General features: G+C 40.8%; 2 protein-coding genes across 2 annotated transcripts in view; both read left to right on the top strand.

The window, feature by feature from the left end:
• Positions 1 to 22972, top strand: part of LOC127644621 (adenylate cyclase type 1-like) — a 180396-nt gene that overhangs the window by 134835 nt on the left and 22589 nt on the right. The window lies entirely within an intron of this gene.
• On the top strand, positions 9623 to 11434 carry LOC127644633 (putative nuclease HARBI1). The gene is made up of 2 exons (XM_052127909.1): positions 9623 to 9956; positions 10341 to 11434. The coding sequence occupies exons 1-2, from the start codon at positions 9822 to 9824 to the stop codon at positions 11370 to 11372; spliced, it is 1167 nt and encodes a 388-aa protein (XP_051983869.1). The 5' UTR covers positions 9623 to 9821; the 3' UTR covers positions 11373 to 11434.

The following is a 22972-nucleotide window of genomic DNA, read 5'->3' as shown; positions in this document are numbered from 1 at the left end:
TGTCAAATCGAACAGCCTATTGAGGACACATGTGCTATGACTTTTATAAGCGATCGGAGTGCGGTATTTGCCCCAGGGGCAAAAAAGCGGACGAAAAATCCCATAGACTTAACATTGAGACAAACTTTGACGCGTCACAGCTCCAAGCGAGGATTTCAGTAGAAGCGTGTGATTTGCCACATTTGAAGAGGCTGGCAGGCTCTGTAAGAGCATACCTCAATATGGGGTAAAAGTTGCACCCCTGGGGGCAGGAGCTGCCCAAAAATGCCCCAATTGACTTATAATGGTGTAGGACGGCCCATGAAATGAAAAGGCATAGGGATTTGTATTGAACATAGCTCTGGATCACAGTGTCATAGAGACGAGGGGGTGGGCTCATTTTACTCAGACAACCAATCAGTCTCTCTGGATCATTGTGAAGCTATCAAGCCACGCCCTAGCAACCATTAAGAGCACCTTAGCAACAAGTCCCTTAGACTTCTATTGAAAAAGATCAAAGGGATATCTCCGGATAGAAGTGTCATAGAAACACAAGGGTGGTCTCGTTTGACTCGGGACAGCAAACAGCCAATCATGCATCACTTCAACACTTCCTAGCCCCTCCCTAGCAACCATTGTCGAGCACCTTAACAACCAAAATCCATAGAGGGATATCTTCCATTCTGAATGTCACAGAGGCATGGGAGTTGGTTTATATCATTCATACTGACAAGCAGCCTTTGGAGATTCATGATTGGCAGCTGCCAAGCCACTCCCTAGCAACTACACAGAGTACCCTAGCAACCGTTTAGCAGTAACTATATCTCTGCACCAGAAAATCAGAGAGACTTCTGGGTTGATTTATTTCAATCAGGATGGCAAGGAGACTTGATAAGTATCACTATGTTAACTGCCTAGCAACCAGATGGGGTTACCCTAGCAACCGAGTAACAAATCACATATCTCTGCATCAGAAAAGCGTAGAGACTTCCGGGTTGACTTATTTCAATCAGGATGGCAAGGACACTTCATTAGTATCACTATGGTAACTGCCTAGCAACCAGATGGGCTTACCCTAGCAACCGAGTAACAAATCACATATCTCTGCATCACAAAAACATAGAGACTTCGGGTTGACTTATTTCAATCAGGATGGCAAGGACACTTGATAAGTATCACTATGGTAACTGCCTAGCAACCAGATGGGGTTACCCTAGCAACCGAGTAACAAATCACATATCTCTGCATCAGAAAACGTAGAGACTTCGGGTTGACTTATTTCAATCAGGATGGCAAGGACACTTCATTAGTATCACTATGGTAACTGCCTAGCAACCACATGAGCTTACCCTAGCAACCGAGTAACAAATCACATATCTCTGCATCAGAAAAGCGTACAGACTTCGGGTTGACTTATTTCAATCAGGATGGCAAGGACACTTGATTAGTATCACTATGATTACTGCCTAGCAACCAGATGGGGTTACCCTAGCAACCGAGTAACAAATCACATATCTCTGCACCAGAAAATAGTACTGACTTCGGGTTGATTTATTTCACTCAGGATGGCAAGGACACTTCATTACTATCACTATGGTAACTGCCTAGCAACCAGATGGGGTTACCCTAGCAACCGAGAAACAAATCACATATCTCGGCACCAGAAAAGAGTACAGACTTCCAGGTTGATTTATTTCAACCAGGATGGCAAGGACACTTCATTAGTATCAATATGGTAACTGCCTAGCAACCACATGGGGTTACCCTAGCAACCGAGTAACAAATCACATATCTCTGCATCAGAAAAGCGTAGATACTTCTGGGTTGACTTATTTCAATCAGGATGGCAAGGACACTTGATTACTATCACTATGGTAACTGCCTAGCAACCAGATGGGGTTACCCTAGCAACCGAGTAACAAATCACATATCTCTGCACCACAAAATAGTACTGACTTCGGGTTGATTTATTTCACTCAGGATCGCAAGGACACTTGATTACTATCACTATGGTAACTGCCTAGCAACCAGATGGGGTTACCCTAGCAACCGAGAAACAAATCACATATCTCGGCACCAGAAAAGAGTACAGACTTCGGGTTGATTTATTTCACTCAGGATCGCAAGGACACTTGATTACTATCACTATGGTAACTGCCTAGCAACCAGATGGGGTTACCCTAGCAACCGAGAAACAAATCACATATCTCGGCACCAGAAAAGAGTACAGACTTCGGGTTGATTTATTTCAACCAGGATGGCAAGGACACTTCATTAGTATCAATATGGTAACTGCCTAGCAACCAGATGGGGTTACCCTAGCAACCGAGTAACAAATCACATATCTCTGCACCAGAAAACACTACAGACTTCGGGTTGACTTATTTCACTCAGGATGGAAAGGAGCCATGTATTGTATTACCTATGGTAACTGCATAGCAACCACATGGGCTTACCCTAGCAACCGAGTAACAAATCACATATTTCTGCACCAGAAAATCGTACAGACTTCTGGGCTGATTTATTTATGACCATAATTTTTTTCTTTTCAAGTTACAACATGCTGTTTGATCGAGTTTTGCCACGGCAAGCACCACTCACATTTTCTTCAGGAAATGTACCTATCTAGTTAGTGGTGCTTGCAAAGCATCACTATTGTAATCTCACATACTTATTTTTATTTTTATTTTTCTTCTTTATTATTATTCTATCTCCTAACAAAACTTGGCACCTAACTCGTCCGCACCGTTTGGCGTAGACCCACGAATGAGGTGTCAAATCGAGCGACCTATTGAGGACACGTGTGCTATGACTTTTATAAGCGTCGAGTACGGTATTTGCCCCAGGGGCAAAAAAGCGCCGAAAAATCCCATAGACTTAACATTGAGACAAACTTTGAGCGTCACAGCTCCAAGCGAGGATTTCACAGAAGCGTGTGATTTGCCACATTTGAAGAGGCTGGCAGGCTCTGTAAGAGCATACCTCAATATGGGGTAAAAGTTGCACCCCTGGGGGCAGGAGCTGCCCAAAAATGCCCCAATTGACTTATAATGGTGTAGGACGGCCCATGAAATGAAAAGGCATAGGGATTTGTATTGAACATAGCTCTGGATCACAGTGTCATAGAGACGAGGGGTGGGCTCATTTTACTCAGACGACCAATCAGTCTCTCAGGATCATTGTGAAGCTATCAAGCCACGCCCTAGCAACCATTAAGAGCACCTTAGCAACAAGTCCCATAGACTTCTATTGAAACAGATCAAGGGATATCTCCGGATAGAAGTGTCATAGAAACACAAGGGTGGTCTCGTTTGACTCGGGACAGCAAACAGCCAATCATGCATCAAATCAACACTTCCTAGCCCCTCCTAGCAACCATTGTCGAGCACCTTAACAACCAAAATCCATAGAGGGATATCTTCCATTCTGAATGTCACAGAGGCATGGGAGTTGGTTTATATCATTCATACTGACAAGCAGCCTTTGGAGATTCATGATTGGCAGCTGCCAAGCTACTCCTAGCAACTAAACAGAGTACCCTAGCAACCGTTTAGCAGTAACTATATCTCTGCACCAGAAAATCAGAGAGACTTCTGGGTTGATTTATTTCAATCAGGATGGCAAGGAGACTTGATTAGTATCACTATGGTAACTGCCTAGCAACCAGATGGGGTTACCCTAGCAACCGAGTAACAAATCACATATCTCTGCATCAGAAAAGCGTAGAGACTTCGGGTTGACTTATTTCAATCAGGATGGAAAGGACACTTCATTAGTATCACTATGGTAACTGCCTAGCAACCAGATGGGCTTACCCTAGCAACCGAGTAACAAATCACATATCTCTGCATCACAAAAACATAGAGACTTCGGGTTGACTTATTTCAATCAGGATGGCAAGGACACTTCATTAGTATCACTATGGTAACTGCCTAGCAACCAGATGGGCTTACCCTAGCAACCGAGTAACAAATCACATATCTCTGCATCAGAAAAGCGTAGAGACTTCCGGGTTGACTTATTTCAATCAGGATGGCAAGGACACTTCATTAGTATCACTATGGTAACTGCCTAGCAACCAGATGGGGTTACCCTAGCAACCGAGTAACAAATCACATATCTCTGCACCAGAAAACACTACAGACTTCGGGTTGACTTATTTCACTCAGGATGGAAAGGAGCCATGTATTGTATTACCTTGGTAACTGCATAGCAACCACATGGGCTTACCCTAGCAACCGAGTAACAAATCACATATTTCTGCACCAGAAAATCGTACAGACTTCTGGGTTGATTTATTTATGACCATAATTTTTGTTCTTTTCAAGTTACAACATGCTGTTTGGTCGAGTTTTGCCACGGCAAGCACCACTCACATTTTCTTCAGGAAATGTACCCATCTAGTTTTATTTTATTTTTTTATATCTCTTAACAAAACTTGACACCTAACTTCGTCCCGCACCGTTTGGCGTAGACCCACGAATGAGGTGTCAAATCGAGCGACCTATTGAGGACACGTGTGCTATGACTTTTATAAGCGATCGAGTGCGGTATTTGCCCCAGGGGCAAAAAGCGGCGAAAAATCACATAGACTTAACATTGAGACAAACTTTGGCGTCACAGCTCCAAGCGAGGATTTAGTAGAAGCGTGTGATTTGCCACATTTGAAGAGGCTGGCAGGCTCTGTAAGAGCATACCTCAATATGGGGTAAAAGTTGCACCCCTGGGGGCAGGAGCTGCCCAAAAATGCCCCAATTGACTTATAATGGTGTAGGGCGGCCCATGAAATGAAAAGGCATAGGGATTTGTATTGAACATAGCTCTGGATCACAGTGTCATAGAGACGAGGGGTGGGCTCATTTTACTCAGGCGACCAATCAGTCTCTCAGGATCATTGTGAAGCTATCAAGCCACGCCCTAGCAACCATTAAGAGCACCTTAGCAACAAGTCCCATAGACTTCTATTGAAACATATCAAAGGGATATCTCGGATAGAAGTGTCATAGAAACACAAGGGTGGTCTCGTTTGACTCGGGACAGCAAACAGCCAATCATGCATCAAATCAACACTTCCTAGCCCCTCCCTAGCAACCATTGTCGAGCACCTTAACAACCAAAATCCATAGAGGGATATCTTCCATTCTGAATGTCACAGAGGCATGGGAGTTGGTTTATATCATTCATACTGACAAGCAGCCTTTGGAGATTCATGATTGGCAGCTGCCAAGCCACTCCTAGCAACTAAACAGAGTACCCTAGCAACCGTTTAGCAGTAACTATATCTCTGCACCAGAAAATCAGAGAGACTTCTGGGTTGATTTATTTCAATCAGGATGGCAAGGAGACTTGATTAGTATCACTATGGTAACTGCCTAGCAACCAGATGGGGTTACCCTAGCAACCGAGTAACAAATCACATATCTCTGCATCAGAAAAGCGTAGAGACTTCGGGTTGACTTATTTCAATCAGGATGGAAAGGACACTTCATTAGTATCACTATGGTAACTGCCTAGCAACCAGATGGGCTTACCCTAGCAACCGAGTAACAAATCACATATCTCTGCATCACAAAAACATAGAGACTTCGGGTTGACTTATTTCAATCAGGCTGGCAAGGACACTTGATTAGTATCACTATGGTAACTGCCTAGCAACCAGATGGGGTTACCCTAGCAACCGAGTAACAAATCACATATCTCTGCACCACAAAATAGTACAGACCTCTGGGTTGATTTATTTCATTCAGGATGGCAAGGACACTTTATTACTATCACTATGGTAACTGCCTAGCAACCAGATGGGGTTACCCTAGCAACCAAGTAACAAATCACATATCTCTGCACCAGAAAATATCACAGACCTCTGGGTTGATTTATTTCACTCAGGATGGCAAGGACACTTGATTACTATCACTATGGTAACTGCCTAGCAACCAGATGGGGTTACCCTAGCAACCGAGTAACAAATCACATATCTCTGCACTAGAAAACAGTAGAGACTTCGGGTTGACTTATTTTACTCAGGATGGCAAGGAGACTTCATTAGTATCACTATGGTAACTGCCTAGCAACCATATGGGGTTACCCTAGCAACCAAGTAACAAATCACATATCTCTGCATCAGAAAAGCGTAGATACTTCTGGGTTGGTTTATTTCAATCAGGATGGCAAAGACACTTGATTATGATCACTATGGTAACTGCCTAGCAACAAGGAGGGTTACCCTAGCAACCGAGTAACAAATCACATATCTCTGCACCAGAAAATTGAAGAGAATTCTGGGTTGATTTATTTTAATCAGGATGGCCAGGAGACTTGATTAGTATCACTATGGTAACTGCCTAGAAACCAGATGGGGTTAACCTAGCAACCGAGTAACAAATCACATATCTTTCCACCAGAAATTTGTAGAGATTTCGGGTTGACTTATTTCACTCAGGATGGCAAGGAGACTTCATTACTATCACTATGGTAACTGCCTAGCAACCATATGGGGTTACCCTAGCAACCAAGTAACAAATCACATATCTCTGCATCAGAAAAGCGTACAGACTTCTGGGTTGGTTTATTTCACTCAGGATGGCAAGGAGACCTGATTACTATCACTATGGTAACTGCCTAGCAACCAGATGGGGTTACCCTAGCAACCGAGTAACAAATCACATATCTCTGCACTACAAAACAGTAGAGACTTCGGGTTGACTTATTTTACTCAGGATGGCAAGGACACTTCATTAGTATCACTATGGTAACTGCCTAGCAACCATATGGGGTTACCCTAGCAACCAAGTAACAAATCACATATCTCTGCATCAGAAAAGCGTAGATACTTCTGGGTTGGTTTATTTCAATCAGGATGGCAAAGACACTTGATTATGATCACTATGGTAACTGCCTAGCAACAAGGAGGGGTTACCCTAGCAACCGAGTAACAAATCACATATCTCTGCACCAGAAAATTGAAGAGAATTCTGGGTTGATTTATTTTAATCAGGATGGCCAGGAGACTTGATTAGTATCACTATGGTAACTGCCTAGCAACCAGATGGGCTTACCCTAGCAACCGAGTAACAAATCACATATCTCTGCATCACAAAAACATAGAGACTTCGGGTTGACTTATTTCAATCAGGATGGCAAGGACACTTGATTAGTATCACTATGGTAACTGCCTAGCAACCAGATGGGGTTACCCTAGCAACCGAGTAACAAATCACATATCTCTGCATCACAAAAACATAGAGACTTCGGGTTGACTTATTTCAATCAGGATGACAAGGAGACTTCATTAGTATCACTATGGTAACTTCCTAGCAACCACATGGGCTTACCCTAGCAACCGAGTAACAAATCACATATCTCTGCATCAGAAAAGCGTAGAGACTTCGGGTTGACTTATTTCACTCAGGATGGCAAGCACACTTGATTAGTATCACTATGGTAACTGCCTAGAAACCAGATGGGGTTACCTTAGCAACCGAGTAACAAATCACATATCTCTGCACCAGAAAATAGTACAGACCTCTGGGTTGATTTATTTCACTCAGGATGGCAAGGACACTTGATTACTATCACTATGGTAACTGCCTAGCAAACAGATGGTGTTACCCTAGCAACCGAGTAACAAATCACATATCTCTGCACCACAAAATAGTACAGACCTCTGGGTTGATTTATTTCATTCAGGATGGCAAGGACACTTTATTACTATCACTATGGTAACTGCCTAGCAACCAGATGGGGTTACCCTAGCAACCAAGTAACAAATCACATATCTCTGCACCAGAAAATATCACAGACCTCTGGGTTGATTTATTTCACTCAGGATGGCAAGGACACTTGATTACTATCACTATGGTAACTGCCTAGCAACCAGATGGGGTTACCCTAGCAACCGAGTAACAAATCACATATCTCTGCACTAGAAAACAGTAGAGACTTCGGGTTGACTTATTTTACTCAGGATGGCAAGGAGACTTCATTAGTATCACTATGGTAACTGCCTAGCAACCATATGGGGTTACCCTAGCAACCAAGTAACAAATCACATATCTCTGCATCAGAAAAGCGTAGATACTTCTGGGTTGGTTTATTTCAATCAGGATGGCAAAGACACTTGATTATGATCACTATGGTAACTGCCTAGCAACAAGGAGGGGTTACCCTAGCAACCTACTAACAAATCACATATTTCTGCACCAGAACATTATACAGACTTCTGGGTTGATTTATTTATGACCACAATTTCTGTTCTTTTCAAGCAGGCTATTTGACGAGTTTTGCCACGGCAAGCACCACTCACATTTTCTTCAGGAAATGTACCTATCTAGTTATTTTTATTTTTATATCTCTTAACAAAACTTCGGCACCTAACTCGTCCCGCACCGTTTGGCGTAGACCCACGAATGAGGTGTCAAATCGAACGGCCTATTGAGGACACGTGTGCTATGACTTTTATAAGCGATCGAGGTATGGTATTTGCCCCAGGGGCAAAAAAGCGCCGAAAAATCCCATAGACTTAACATTGAGACAAACTTTGGCGCGTCACAGCTCCAAGCGAGGATTTCGTAGAAGCGTGTGATTTGCCACATTTGAAGAGGCTGGCAGGCTCTGTAAGAGCATACCTCAATATGGGGTAAAAGTTGCACCCCTGGGGGCAGGAGCTGCCCAAAGATGCCCCAATTGACTTACAATGGTGTAGGACGGCCCATGAAATGAAAGGCATAGGATTTGTATTAAACATAGCTCTGGATCACAGTGTCATAGAGACGAGGGGCCTGGCCTCATTTTACTCAGACGACCAATCAGTCTCTCAGGATCATTGTGAAGCTATCAAGCCACGCCCTAGCAACCATTTAGAGCACCTTAGCAACAAGTCCCATAGACTTCTAATGAAAGAGATCAAAGGGATATCTCCGGATAGAAGTGTCATAGAAACACAAGGGTGGTCTCGTTTGACTCGGGACAGCAAACAGCCAATCATGAATCACCTCAACACTTCCTAGCCCCTCCCTAGCAACCATTGTCGAGCACCTTAACAACCAAAATCCATAGAGGGATATCTTCCATTCTGAATGTCACAGAGGCATGGGAGTTGGTTTATATCATTCATACTGACAAGCAGCCTTTGGAGATTTCATGATTGGCAGCTGCCAAGCCACTCCCTAGCAACTACACATAGTACCCTAGCAACCGAGTAACAAATCACTATATCTCTGCACCAGAAAATCAGTACAGACTTCTGGGTTGATTTATTTCAACCAGGATGGCAAGGACACTTCATTAGTATCACTATGGTAACTGCCTAGCAACCACATGGGGTTACCCTAGCAACCGAGTAACAAATCACATATTTCTGCACCAGAAAATCGTACAGACTTCCGGGTTGATTTATTTATGACCGTAATTTTTGTTCTTTTCAAGTTACAACATGCTGTTTGACGAGTTTTGCCACGGCAAGCACCACTCACATTTTCTTCAGGAAATGTACCCATCTAGTTAAGTTGGCTTGTGAGAGCCAACTTACTGAAATCCTATTTAAACTTATTATTAAGTTGGCTTGTGAGAGCCAACTTACTGAAATCCTATTTAAACTTATTATTAAGTTGGCTTGTGAGAGCCAACTTACTGATATTATACTTAGGCCCTGTCCCATTTCTCCCCCCTTAAAACTTCCACTTGGTTTTGAGTGCCCTCGAAAGTAAAGTCCCCTCAACGAGGGAAGTGGAGTTGAAGATCTTTCCCTATGAAATGGGACACCACTATATGCAAATTAGCGCGGCAAACCTCACTACGTCACGCGCAACGTCGACGTGTCTACTACTACTATTTTCATTCAGAAAATGCCGGTTCCAGCTGTTGTGTTGCCTGTTGTGTGGGCTGTGTTCGTGTATCTACGTCTGATGAATCAACAGAGAAGGCATGTGGAATATAGAAGACGCATTCGCCGTCTTCTTTGCCTTGAGGATTTATTTCAGGTATGTCCGATTTGTTTAAATATTTTGACGTTATATGTTTACGTTACCTCAGCTGTTGATGATTTAACGCTAGCCCAAATATAATTAACTTACCTGTTGTTTGTGTCGATAATAACACGACCGTACACATTCAGGCCGTATAGTTAAATCCAGGGGTGCGGGAAGTGGTTTTAGGTTGGGGGTGCTGATACAATAAAATGTATCATAGAAAAAAAATGTAATTCAACATAAACACTTTTTAAAATGCCCACTTAAAGTGTTTATTACAAATAAAATAAATGCTAAAAATTTTATTGTTGTAAATGTCACCAATCTACACTGACTGTGGAATGTGTAATGCAAAACATGTTTTTATTAGGCTCTTTGTTGTTCATTGTTTTCCAGAGTGACCGTCCAGTGACATACTGCAGTTTGAATACTGTTGTGCCCATCCTACGCCTGTGGTTTAATGTGGAGTTAGAGATCAAACAGGACTTCAGGTTAAATAGGCAGGCCATGCATGCCCTGCAGCGCCTGATGCAGAGAGAGCAGGACCATGGATGGGGCACTGAATTTGAAGTCCTGATATACGTCTATTGGCTTGCCCATGGACTTTCCTATCGTGTGGTGTCGCGAGTTTTCAGTGTGCCCAAATCCACTGTTCACAGAATTATTCACAAGGTGGCACAGTTCATTTGGGACAATCTACATAGAGCCATTGTCTTTCCGAAGCCTGCAGACCTGGACACTGTGGGTGATGGATTTGCCCAGTGCTCTGGAACGCCCGTCCTCAACAAAGCTGTAGGTGCTATTGATGGCTGTCACATAAGAATCAAGCCCCCATCAGTTCATCGCCTGGACTATTTAAATTACAAAGGGTTTTACTCCATAAACATGCAAGCCATCTGTGACTCTGCTGGAAAGTTCCTGGATATTTTTGTAGGCTATCCAGGTTCCGTACACGACACACGCATTTTGAAAAACAGTAACTTTTATCTGGCCAGAAATTATCCACCCAATGGATACTTTATCCTGGGAGATGGCGGATATCCTTGTTTGGAGACACCAATCTGCCTCATCACTCCATATAGGGAACCTGTGAATGGCCCAGTGCAAAGGAAATTTAATTACCACCAATCAAGGGCACGTTCCATTGTAGAGAGGGCCTTTGGCATTATGAAGACTCGTTGGAGGTCCACACTTTTCAGGGCCCTGGAGGTCAGTCCTACATTTGCACCCCAGGTCATAGCATCCTGTGCTTTCCTGCACAATGTTTGCATTGATAATGGAGATGTCCTGGAACCAGACAATGATGTGGCAGTGGACATCCTGGACCCAGAACCTCCCCTACAAGAAGCTCCTGAGGCACATGAAACACCAGGGAATGCCACAAGGGACAGACTTGCTGCCTTGATCAGCGCACAAGCCCCTCATTAGAAAATTCTGATGAAAATTGTAAATAGTTCAACTCTCTGAGTGTGTTTTTTTAAATGCACATGTTCTTTTGGGCTGTTATTGTGTGGACATATGGTTCATTTTAACTTTAGTTCTATTAAATTTAATTATATTTTGAAAACATGTTGGTGATGGTTTCTTTTGTAATGATCTAGACATGCCAAAAAATATTGAACATTTTAATGACATCTTAACACAACATAACATAACTATTGTTGGGGCATTTTGTCCACAAGTTTTTCAAAGAGGGTTAAAAACCTCTCAGTTTGGGCCTCTGTTTCTTTGTGCCTTTCCTGCTCCTTAACAGATTCACCCTGAAGAAAATCCAGAATGAGATTATTTCCTCTCTTCCTCTTAGAGTAGCTCGGAGTAGCTGGAGTGGTGGGTGGACAAGTAGTAGCTGGAGTGTTGGGACAAGTGGTGGTTGGTGTAGTGGGACAAACTGGGGTGGTGGGATGAAGAGTAGATCCAGGCTCAGAGATGTCTTCCTCGATGGGTTCAGTGATCAGGTGCGACAATGGCCTGGGGGAATGGGAGGTTCAAGTATTGCAAGTATTGCACCAATTATAGGTTATTTTTGAAAATGTGATAGTTCCTACTAGGGCTGGTCCGAATACCATTTTTTGAGCTTGAAGCTTCGGAAGTTTTAAATAAAGAAGCGGCCTCCACTGCGAGCAGGGCTTATGCTCCGAGAATGGACACTGCACTAGTGATATAAAACAATATTTTTAATAAGGTATAGTCTTATTATATTTTTCTCACTGACAAAGTAGGGTAGATTTAAATAAATAAAAACGAAATTTAAATATAGAAAACGAAATTTAAATATAGAAAAACGAAATTGTGACGTGACGTCCCAGTAAAATCTCAAAGTCTCCTATATTTCGCAGTAGATTAATTTATATTGATAATAACGGGTAAAAAGGATAATACATTTTGTTCTGCGCTGTAGCCAGAGAATACTCCCATTGCAGGAACAATTTTAGTAGTCCAAGAAGAAGCAAATATATTTATTAAGTAGCTATAACGAAGTTATATGTTAAGTATTATATTTCACCAGATTTTATAGTGTAAAACATATTCAAGCGCGAATGAGAACTGTTTCGAGGGGGATGCCAGGTGTGAAAAAAAGACGAATATTCGAATGTTACATTTTCAAATCGAATACCAACCCACCGAATGAATATTCGGATATTCGGGTCCAGCCCTAGTTCCTACTTCTATCAACTTACCATTAGCAATGATGTGGGGTCCTCTGCCGGCTTGAAAGAGGCCACAATCACAGGAGGATCTATCGCTGGCCTTCCCCCAAAGCGGCATGCATCGCCTGAAGTAACGCCAGTTGGATACCGTTGTTTCAGCCGCTTTCTGTACCTGAGCCTGTCTTTGGTTTTTCAGGTCCTACAATAAAAAATCGATTAAAAAAATTCCAAAATCGTTCAGCCCTAGTGTAAAGGATGTAAGATGTAGGTAATGAAGACATGAAACAGATCTCTATCCAAAGAATGACCTTGTAACGTTTCTTTAGATTCTCCCACTTCTTGCCTGCCTTCTCTCCTGTAATCCTTCCTTCCAGGCCCAGGTCTTTCACTGCTTTCCTATAAACATACAAATATGAGAATAGCTGTGTCAAAATGCATTGTAGCTGCCTGGGGGCTAGAACATTATCAGACATTGATATTGTTATCAGTTATTGAATTGTATAATCTGGTCACTCACTCCCATAACAATTTGGAGGCAAATTTTTTTTTGTAAACTTCTCCTCATTCTCAGTCCAGAACCTGATGAGGCCGAAGGTCTGCTCGACAGTCCCTGAAATAAGAGACCAGTTGCAGCTTAGTAAATTGCAAATTAACAGGAGAGAACTAAACAGATTTTTGGTCAATACAATCTGAGGAGTGTGAATACATGCACATAACTATCCCAGTTATGATCAGGATATAAGTATCCATAATAATATGCTAGAAATCTAATAAAGTAATCAAATGTAAAATAACACAGCATAGTTTATTATAGATAGATTAATGCTTATTAAAGCTAAAGTTATTCATTCTTAAACATCTTATTTTCTCTTTGCCTTTAGTTGTTTTATTCACATTAACGGTGTAATCATTAGCAGGTTTATTAGATGCTGCCACTTTAAGACCGAATGCAGATCTAATAATACACATATTTTCTCCCAAATGTTAACTCCCATTTAAGACATCAACTGTGTTTAAGTGAATCTCTAAACCGGTTATTTTGCCATATATTTGTGTGTATTTGATCGTTTAGAAGCGCACACAAAACCCAAAGTATAGTTTGCTTGTCTAGTTGCAATCCGTTTCCGAGCGCGCGCGCCTCCATGGGAACGGGGCAACGTCTCTTCGCGCGGATCATTGTGCTTTTAGTAGCTGTTTTTACCACCAACAACGTCCGCAATTTAGAAACAGCAGACACTGCACTTTACAACAATCACCGATTGTGCTCAGTGCTGATTCTGACGTCAAGTTTGGGTTTAGAGAGAAATGACAGCGGCTGTGAAGGGACAGATGATGCGTGGCTAGTTTTTAATAATTTTACCTCACATATCTTCTTTTTATAATCCTTAGAAGCCAAAATCGAAAATAAAATTAGATTAACTACCCAGATCAGATGCATATTTGATTGGCAGACTCTTTTGAAGCACTCGGCAGATTTCATATGAACATCGTCAGATAGCTTCGTGAAATATTTTCTAACATTAGTGTTCAAAACTCAACAGTCCATTGGATGTTCATCAAACTAACATATTCCAACATATTTCGAATTTTTAACATGCTTATTTTGCGAAAATATACTTACAATTCAGTTGCTCCTTTCCAGCGGTGTCCGCCATCTTAGTTGAAAAATTTGGCCAGCTCGCTGAGTTCGCAAGGTATCCTGGGTAATTTCATCTTCCACTTCGTTTTAAGCCTGCATCGGACCCCACTATGTTTTGAGGGTTGATTTTAAGGGGAGAATATCACTCCCCCTTGCTCTTTAGAGTATTGGGACACCCTACCCCTACACGAGAACGTGCAAAAACAAGGGTTAGGGCAGAAATCTAGGGTAAGGGGAGGTATTGGGACGGGGCCTTAAACTTATTATTATTAAGTTGGCTTGTGAGAGCCAACTTACTGAAATCCTACTTAAACTTATTATTATTCCGATTCTTCTTAGCGGTGAAATTTCTATATCTATCTCCTCCTAGAGCTTTAACTCCACATACTCCAAACTCGGCACAGACACTCAAACTGTTCTGACTCGAGTTGCTATATCTTTCTAACTGATCGGACTTACGGTTTTCCTAAAATGGCGATCAAACTCGGAAAAAACTCCCATTGACTTAACATTGCGGAATGTTCAGAAATTTAAATCTCAACTGACATTTTCACACACACAGACAAAAGGGCCTGTCAGCCCTGCATCTCTCCCTCTCTCTCTCCCTCAGAGGATTTATTTTATCAAGCAGCCAAAAGTAATGACCTAAAATCTTCATAGCCACACGCTAAAACATGCTAAAAACATGCTTAGCATCATGCTAACACATGCTTAGCATTGACTAGCAAGTGTTAAAACAAGCTAAAAATGTGCTTAGCATCATGCTAAAATCAGCCTAGCGAAGTGCTAAAACATGCTAAAAGCGTGCTTAGCATCATGCTAACACAAGCTAGCATCGCCCTAGCGAAGGGCTAAAACATGCTAAAAGCGTCTTAGCATACGCCTAGCGAAGTGCTAAAAATGCTAAAAGCGTCTTAGCATCATGCTAACACATGCTTAGCATCGCCTAGCGAGTGCTTAAAACATGCTAAAACATCTTAGCATCATGCTTAACACATGCTTAGCATCGCCTAGCGAAGTGCTAAAAATGCTAAAAGCGTCTTAGCATCATGCTAACACATGCTAGCATCGCCTAGCGAAGTGCTTATAACATGCTAAAAGCGTCTTAGCATCATGTTAACACATGCTTAACATCGCCTAGCGAAGTGTGAAAACATGCTGAAAGCGTGTTAGCATCATGGTAACACATGCTTAGCATCGTCTAGCGAAGTGCTAAAAATTCTAAAAGCGTGATACCATCATGCTTAACACATGTTAGCATACGCCTATGAAGTGCTTAAAATATGCTAAAAGCGTGTTAGCATCATGCTAACACATGCTAGCATCATCTAGCGAATTGCTAAAACATGATAAAGCGTGCTAGCATCATGCTAACACATGCTAGCATTGCCTAGCGAAGTGCTAAAACATGCTAAAAACGTGTTAGCATCATGCTAACTGAGGGTCAATATCTATCTATCTATCTATTTGAGGGTCAATATCTATCTATCTATCTATCTATCTGAGGGTAAATATCTATCTCTCTCTCTCTATCTATCTATCTATCTGAGGATAAATATCTATCTATCTATCTATCTGTGTCTATCTATCTATCTATCTATCTATATATCTATCTATCTATCTAGCAACTAAGTTAAACTTTAAACGACTTTAAACTATAAACTACTTTAAACTTCAAACTACTTTAAACTATAAACTACTTTAAACTACTTTAAACTAATTTAAACTTCAAACTACTTTAAACTTCTTCAAACTTTCTGGTCCAAACTTTCACAAGCCAACTTAAAGTTTGTCTCGACGAACTTTTTCTAGTTATTATTATTCTTCTTACTCTGAAATTTCTATATCTAACTCCTCCTAGAGCTTTTAAGCTACAGGCACCAAACTCGGCACAGACCTTCAGACTAATCCCGAATAGTGTGCTATATCTTCTCTAACTGATCGGACTTACGGTTTTCCTAAAAATGACGATCAAACTCAGAAAAACTCCCATTGACTTAACATTGCGGAATGTTCAGAAATTCAAATTCCAACTGACATTTTCACACACACACACAAAAAGGGCCTGTCAGCCCTGCATCTCTCCCTCTCTCTCTCCCTCAGAGGATTTCTTTTATCAAGCAGCCAAAAAGTAATGACCTAAAATCTTTATAGCCACACGCTAAAACATGCTAAAAACATGCTAGCATCATGCTAACACATGCTAGCATTGACTAGCGAAGTGCTAAAACAAGCTAAAAATGTGCTAGCATCATGCTAACTCTAAAGTTTCATTAGAGTCATTAATTTGGGAATCAGACTACACTGGTCACACTGTATGTTTCACATTTTAGATTCAAAAGAACTGGCTCATTAGAGTCATTAATTTGGGAATCAGACTACACTGGTCACACTGTATGTTTCACACTGTAGATTCAAAAGAACCGGCTCATTAGAGTCATTAATTTGGGAATCAGACTACACTGGTCACACTGTATGTTTCACACTGTAGATTCAAAAGAACCGGCTCATTAGAGTCATTTGTTTGGGAATCATGCTAACACATCATAGCATCACCTAGCGAAGTGCTAAAACATGCTAAAAACCTGCTAGCATCATGCTAACACATGCTAGCATCGCCTAGCGAAGTGCTAAAAAATGCTAAAAACGTGCTAGCATCATGCTAGCACATGCTAGCATCGCCTAGCGAAGTGCTAAAACATGCTAAAAACGTGTTAGCATTGCCTAGCGAAGTGCTAAAAATGCTAAAAACGTGCTAGCATCATGCTAACACATGCTAGCATCGCCTAGCGAAGTGCTAAAACATGCTAAAAACGTGCTATAGCATCATGCTTAACACATGCTAAGCATCGCCTAGCAAAGTGCTAAAACATGCTAAAAACGCTGTTAAGCATCGCCTAGCGAGTGCTAAAAATGCTAAAAGCGTGCTAAGCATCATGCTAACACATGCTAGCATCGCCTAGCGAAGTGCTAAAACATGCTAAAAACGTGTTAGCATCATGCTAACACATGCTAGCATCACCTAGCGAAGTGCTAAAAAATGCTAAAAATGTGCTAGCATCATGCTAACTCATGCTAGCATCGCCTAGCAAAGTGATAAAAATGCTAAAAACGTGCTAGCATCATGATAATACATGCTAGCATCGCCTAGCGAAGTGCTAAAACATGCTAAAAACGTGCTAGCATCATGCTAACACATGCTAGCATCGCCTAGCGAAGTGCTAAAAAATGCTAAAAAAGTGCTAGCATCATGCTAACACATGCTAGCATTGCCTAGCGAAGTACTAAAACATGCTAAAAACGTGCTAGCATCATGCTAACACATGCTAGCATCGCCTAGCGGAGTGATAAAACATGCTACCATCATGCTAACACATGTTAGCATCACCTAGCGAAGTGCTAAAACATGCTAAAAACGTGCTAGCATCATGCTAACACATGCTAGCATCGCCAAGCGAAGTGCTAAAAGATGCTAAAAACGTGCTAGCATCATGCTAACACATGCTAGTATCACCTAGCAAAGTACTAAAAAATGCTAAAAACGTGCTAGCATCTATCTGTCTGTCTATCTATATATCTGAGGGTCAATATCTATCTATCTATCTATCTATCTATCTATTTGAGGGTCAATATCTATCTATCTATCTATCTATCTATCTATCTGAGGGTAAATATTTATCTATCTATATCTATCTATCTATCTGAGGGTAAATATCTATCTATCTCTCTATCTATCTATCTGAGTGTCTATCTATCTATCTATCTATCTAGCAACTAAGTTAAACTTTTAACTACTTTAAACTACAAACTGCTTTAAACTTTAAACTAATTTAAACTTTAGACTAATTTAAACTTTAAACTAATTTAAACTATAAACTACTTTAAAATTCAAACTAATTTAAACTTTAAACTAATTTAAACTTCAAACTACTTTAAACTTCAAACTTTCTGGTCCAAACTTTCACAAGCCAACTTAAAGTTTGTCTCGATGAACTTTTTCTAGTTATTATTATTATTATTACTATTCTGAGACTAAAATTACCAAGACTAACTCCTCCTAGAGCTTTTAAGCTACAGGCACCAAACTCGGCACAGACCTTCAGACTAATCCCGAATAGTGTGCTATATCTTTTCTAACTGATCGGACTTACGGTTTTCCTAAAAATGATGATCAAACTCGAAAAAACTCCCATTGACTTAACATTGCGGAATGTTCAGAAATTCAAATTCCAACTGACATTTTCACACACACAGACAAAAAGGGCCTGTCAGCCCTGCATCTCTCCCTCTCTCTCTCCCTCAGAGGATATCTTTTATCAAGCAGCCAAAAAGTAATGACCTAAAATCTTCCTAGCCACACGCTAAAACATGCTAAAAACGTGCTAGCATCTATCTGAGGGTCAATATCTATCTACTATCTATCTATCTATCTATCTATCTATCTATCTGAGGGTAAATATCTATCTCTCTCTCTCTATCTATCTATATCTATCTCTCTATATATCTAAGGGTAAATATCTATCTATCTATCTATCTATCTATCTATCTAGCAACTAAGTTAAACTTTTTTAAAACTACACTGTAGAACTGGCTCATTAGAGTTATTCATTTGGGGATCAGACTACACTGGTCACACTGTATGTTTCACACTGTAGATTCAAAAGAACTGGCTCATTAGAGTCATTAATTTGGGAATCAGACTACACTGGTCACACTGTATGTTTCACACTGTAGATTCAAAAGAACTGGATCATTAGAGTCATTCATTTGGGAATCAGACTACACTGGTCACACTGTATGTTTCACACTGTAGATTCAAAAGAACCGGCTCATTAGAGTCATTCATTTGGGAACACACACAGACAAAAAGGGCCTGTCAGCCCTGCATCTCTCCCTCTCTCTCTCCCTCATTGCATAGGGATTTTGTATTGAACATAGCTCTGGATCACAGTGTCATAGAGACAAGGGGGCGGGCTCATTTTACTCAGATGACCAATCAGTCTCTTGGGATCATTGTGAAGCTATCAAGCCACGCCCTAGCAACAATTTAAAGCACCTTAGCAACAACTCCCATAGACTTCTAATGAAAGATATCAAAGGGATATCTCCGGATAGAAGTGTCATAGAAACACAAGGGTGGTCTCGTTTGACTCGGGGCAGCAAACAGCCAATCATGAATCACCTCAACACTTCCTAGCCCCTCCCTAGCAACCATTGTCGAGCACCTTAATAACCAAAATCCATAGAGGGATATCTTCCATTCTGAATGCCACAGAGGCATGGGAGTTGGTTTATATCATTCATACTGACAAGCAGCCTTTGGAGTTTCATGATTGGCAGCTGTCAAGCCACTCCCTAGCAAATAAACAGAGTACCCTAGCAACCGTTTAGCAATAACTATATCTCTGCACCAGAAAATCGTAGAGACTTCTGGGTTGGTTTATTTCAATCAGGATGGCAAGGAGACTTCATTAGTATCACTATGGTAACTGCCTAGCAACCAGATGGGGTTACCCTAGCAACCGAGTAACAAATCACATATCTCTGCACCAGATAATCGTAGAGACTTCTGGGTTGATTTATTTCAATCAGGATGTCAAGGAGACTTGACAAGTATCACTATGGTAACTGCCTAGCAACCACATTGGGTTACCCTAGCAACCGAGTAACAAATCACATATCTCTGGACCAGAAAATCGTAGAGACTTCTGGGTTGGTTTATTTCAATCAGGATGTCAAGAAGACTTGATAAGTATCACTATGGTGACTGCCTAACAACCAGATGGGGTTACCCTAGCAACCGAGTAACAAATCACATATCTCTGCACCAGAAAATCGTAGAGACTTCTGGGTTGATTTATTTCAATCAGGATGGCAAGGAGACTTGATAAGTATCACTATGGTAACTGCCTAGCAACCACATGGGGTTACCTTAGCAACCGAGTAACAAATCACATATCTCTGCATCAGAAAAGCGTAGAGACTTCCGGATTGACTTATTTCAATCAGGATGGCAAGGACACTTCATTAGTATCACTATGGTAACTGCCTAGCAACCAGATGGGGTTACCCTAGCAACCGAGTAACAAATCACATATCTCTGCACCAGATAATCGTAGAGACTTCTGGGTTGATTTATTTCAATCAGGATGTCAAGGAGACTTGACAAGTATCACTATGGTAACTGCCTAGCAACCACATTGGGTTACCCTAGCAACCGAGTAACAAATCACATATCTCTGGACCAGAAAATCGTAGAGACTTCTGGGTTGGTTTATTTCAATCAGGATGTCAAGAAGACTTGATAAGTATCACTATGGTGACTGCCTAACAACCAGATGGGGTTACCCTAGCAACCGAGTAACAAATCACATATCTCTGCACCAGAAAATCGTAGAGACTTCTGGGTTGATTTATTTCAATCAGGATGGCAAGGAGACTTGATAAGTATCACTATGGTAACTGCCTAGCAACCACATGGGGTTACCTTAGCAACCGAGTAACAAATCACATATCTCTGCATCAGAAAAACGTAGAGACTTCCGGATTGACTTATTTCAATCAGGATGGCAAGGACACTTCATTAGTATCACTAAGGTAACTGCCTAGCAACCAGATGGGGTTACCCTAGCAACCGAGTAACAAATCAAATATCTCTGCACCAGAAAATCATAGAGACTTCTGGGTTGATTTATTTCAATCAGGATGTCAATGAGACTTGATAAGTATCACTATGGTAACTGTCTAGCAACCACATTGGGTTACCCTAGCAACCAAGTAACAAATCACATATCTCTGGACCAGAAAATCGTAGAGACTTCTGGGTTGATTTATTTCAATCAGGATGGCAAGAAGACTTGATAAGTATCACTATGGTAACTGCCTAGCAACCAGATGGGGTTACCCTAGCAACCGAGTAACAAATCACATATCTCTGCACCAGATAATCGTAGAGACTTCTGGGTTGATTTATTTCAATCAGGATGTCAAGGAGACTTGACAAGTATCACTATGGTAACTGCCTAGCAACCACATTGGGTTACCCTAGCAACCGAGTAACAAATCACATATCTCTGGACCAGAAAATCGTAGAGACTTCTGGGTTGGTTTATTTCAATCAGGATGTCAAGAAGACTTGATAAGTATCACTATGGTGACTGCCTAACAACCAGATGGGGTTACCCTAGCAACCGAGTAACAAATCACATATCTCTGCACCAGAAAATCGTAGAGACTTCTTGGTTGATTTATTTCAATCAGGATGGCAAGGAGACTTGATAAGTATCACTATGGTAACTGCCTAGCAACCACATGGGGTTACCTTAGCAACCGAGTAACAAATCACATATCTCTGCATCAGAAAAACGTAGAGACTTTTGGGTTGATTTATTTCAATCAGGATGGCAAGGAGACTTGATAAGTATCACTACTGCCTAGCAGTAACTGCCTAGTGGGGTTACCTTAGCAACCGAGTAACAAATCACATATCACTTGATTTGTAGATTCAAAAGAACCGGCTCATTAGAATCATTCATTTGGGAATCAGACTACACTGGTCACACTGTATGTTTCACACTGTAGATTCAAAAGAACCGGCTCATTAGAGTCATTTGTTTGGGAATCAGACTACACTGGTCACACTGTATGTTTCACACTGTAGATTCAAAAGAACTGGCTCATTAGAGTAATTTGTTTGGGAATCAGACTACACTGGTCACACTGTATGTTTCACATTGTAGATTCAAATGAACCGGCTCATTAGAGTCATTCATTTGGGAATCAGACTACACTGGTCACACTGTATGTTTCACACTGTGGATTCAAAAGAACCAGCTTTAAAATTCAAACTAATTTAAACTATAAACTACTTTAAACTATAAACTACTTTAAACTATAAACTAATTTAAACTTCAAACTACTTTAAACTTATACAAACTTTCTGCTCCAAACTTTCACAAGCCAACTTAAAGTTTGTACTGAAACTTTTTAATCTAGTTAAGTTGGCTTGTGAGAGCCAACTTACTGAAATCCTACTTAAACTTATTAAGTTGGCTTGTGAAAGCCAACTTACTGAAATCCTACTTAAACTTATTATTATTCCGATTCTTCTTAGCGGTGAAATTTCTATATCTATCTCCTCCTAGAGCTTTAACTCCACATACTCCAAACTCGGCACAGACACTCAAACTGTTCTGACTCGAGTTGCTATATCTTTTCTAACTGATCGGACTTACGGTTTTCCTAAAAATGACGATCAAACTCGAAAAAAACTCCCATTGACTTAACATTGCGGAATGTTCAGAAATTTAAATCTCAACTGACATTTTCACACACACAGACAAAAAGGGCCTGTCAGCCCTGCATCTCTCCCTCTCTCTCTCCCTCAGAGGATTTATTTTATCAAGCAGCCAAAAAGTAATGACCTAAAATCTTCATAGCCACACGCTAAAACATGCTAAAAACGTGTTAGCATCTATCTATCTATCTATCTATCTATCTATCTATCTATCTATCTATCTGAGGGTCAATATCTATCTATCTATCTATCTATCTATCTATCTATCTATCTGAGGGTCAATATCTATCTATCTATCTATCTATCTATCTATCTATCTATCTATATCTATCTATCTGAGGGTCAATATCTATCTATCTGTCTATCTATCTATCTATCTATCTATCTATCTATCTATCTATCTGAGGGTCAATATCTATCTATCTATCTATCTATCTATCTATCT

The sequence above is a fragment of the Xyrauchen texanus genome, chromosome 6 (genome assembly GCF_025860055.1).
Source record: "Xyrauchen texanus isolate HMW12.3.18 chromosome 6, RBS_HiC_50CHRs, whole genome shotgun sequence".
Classification (NCBI taxonomy): Eukaryota; Metazoa; Chordata; class Actinopteri; order Cypriniformes; family Catostomidae; genus Xyrauchen; species Xyrauchen texanus.
Note: the sequence above shows the minus strand (reverse complement) of the source record. Positions and strands in the feature narration are given on the sequence as shown.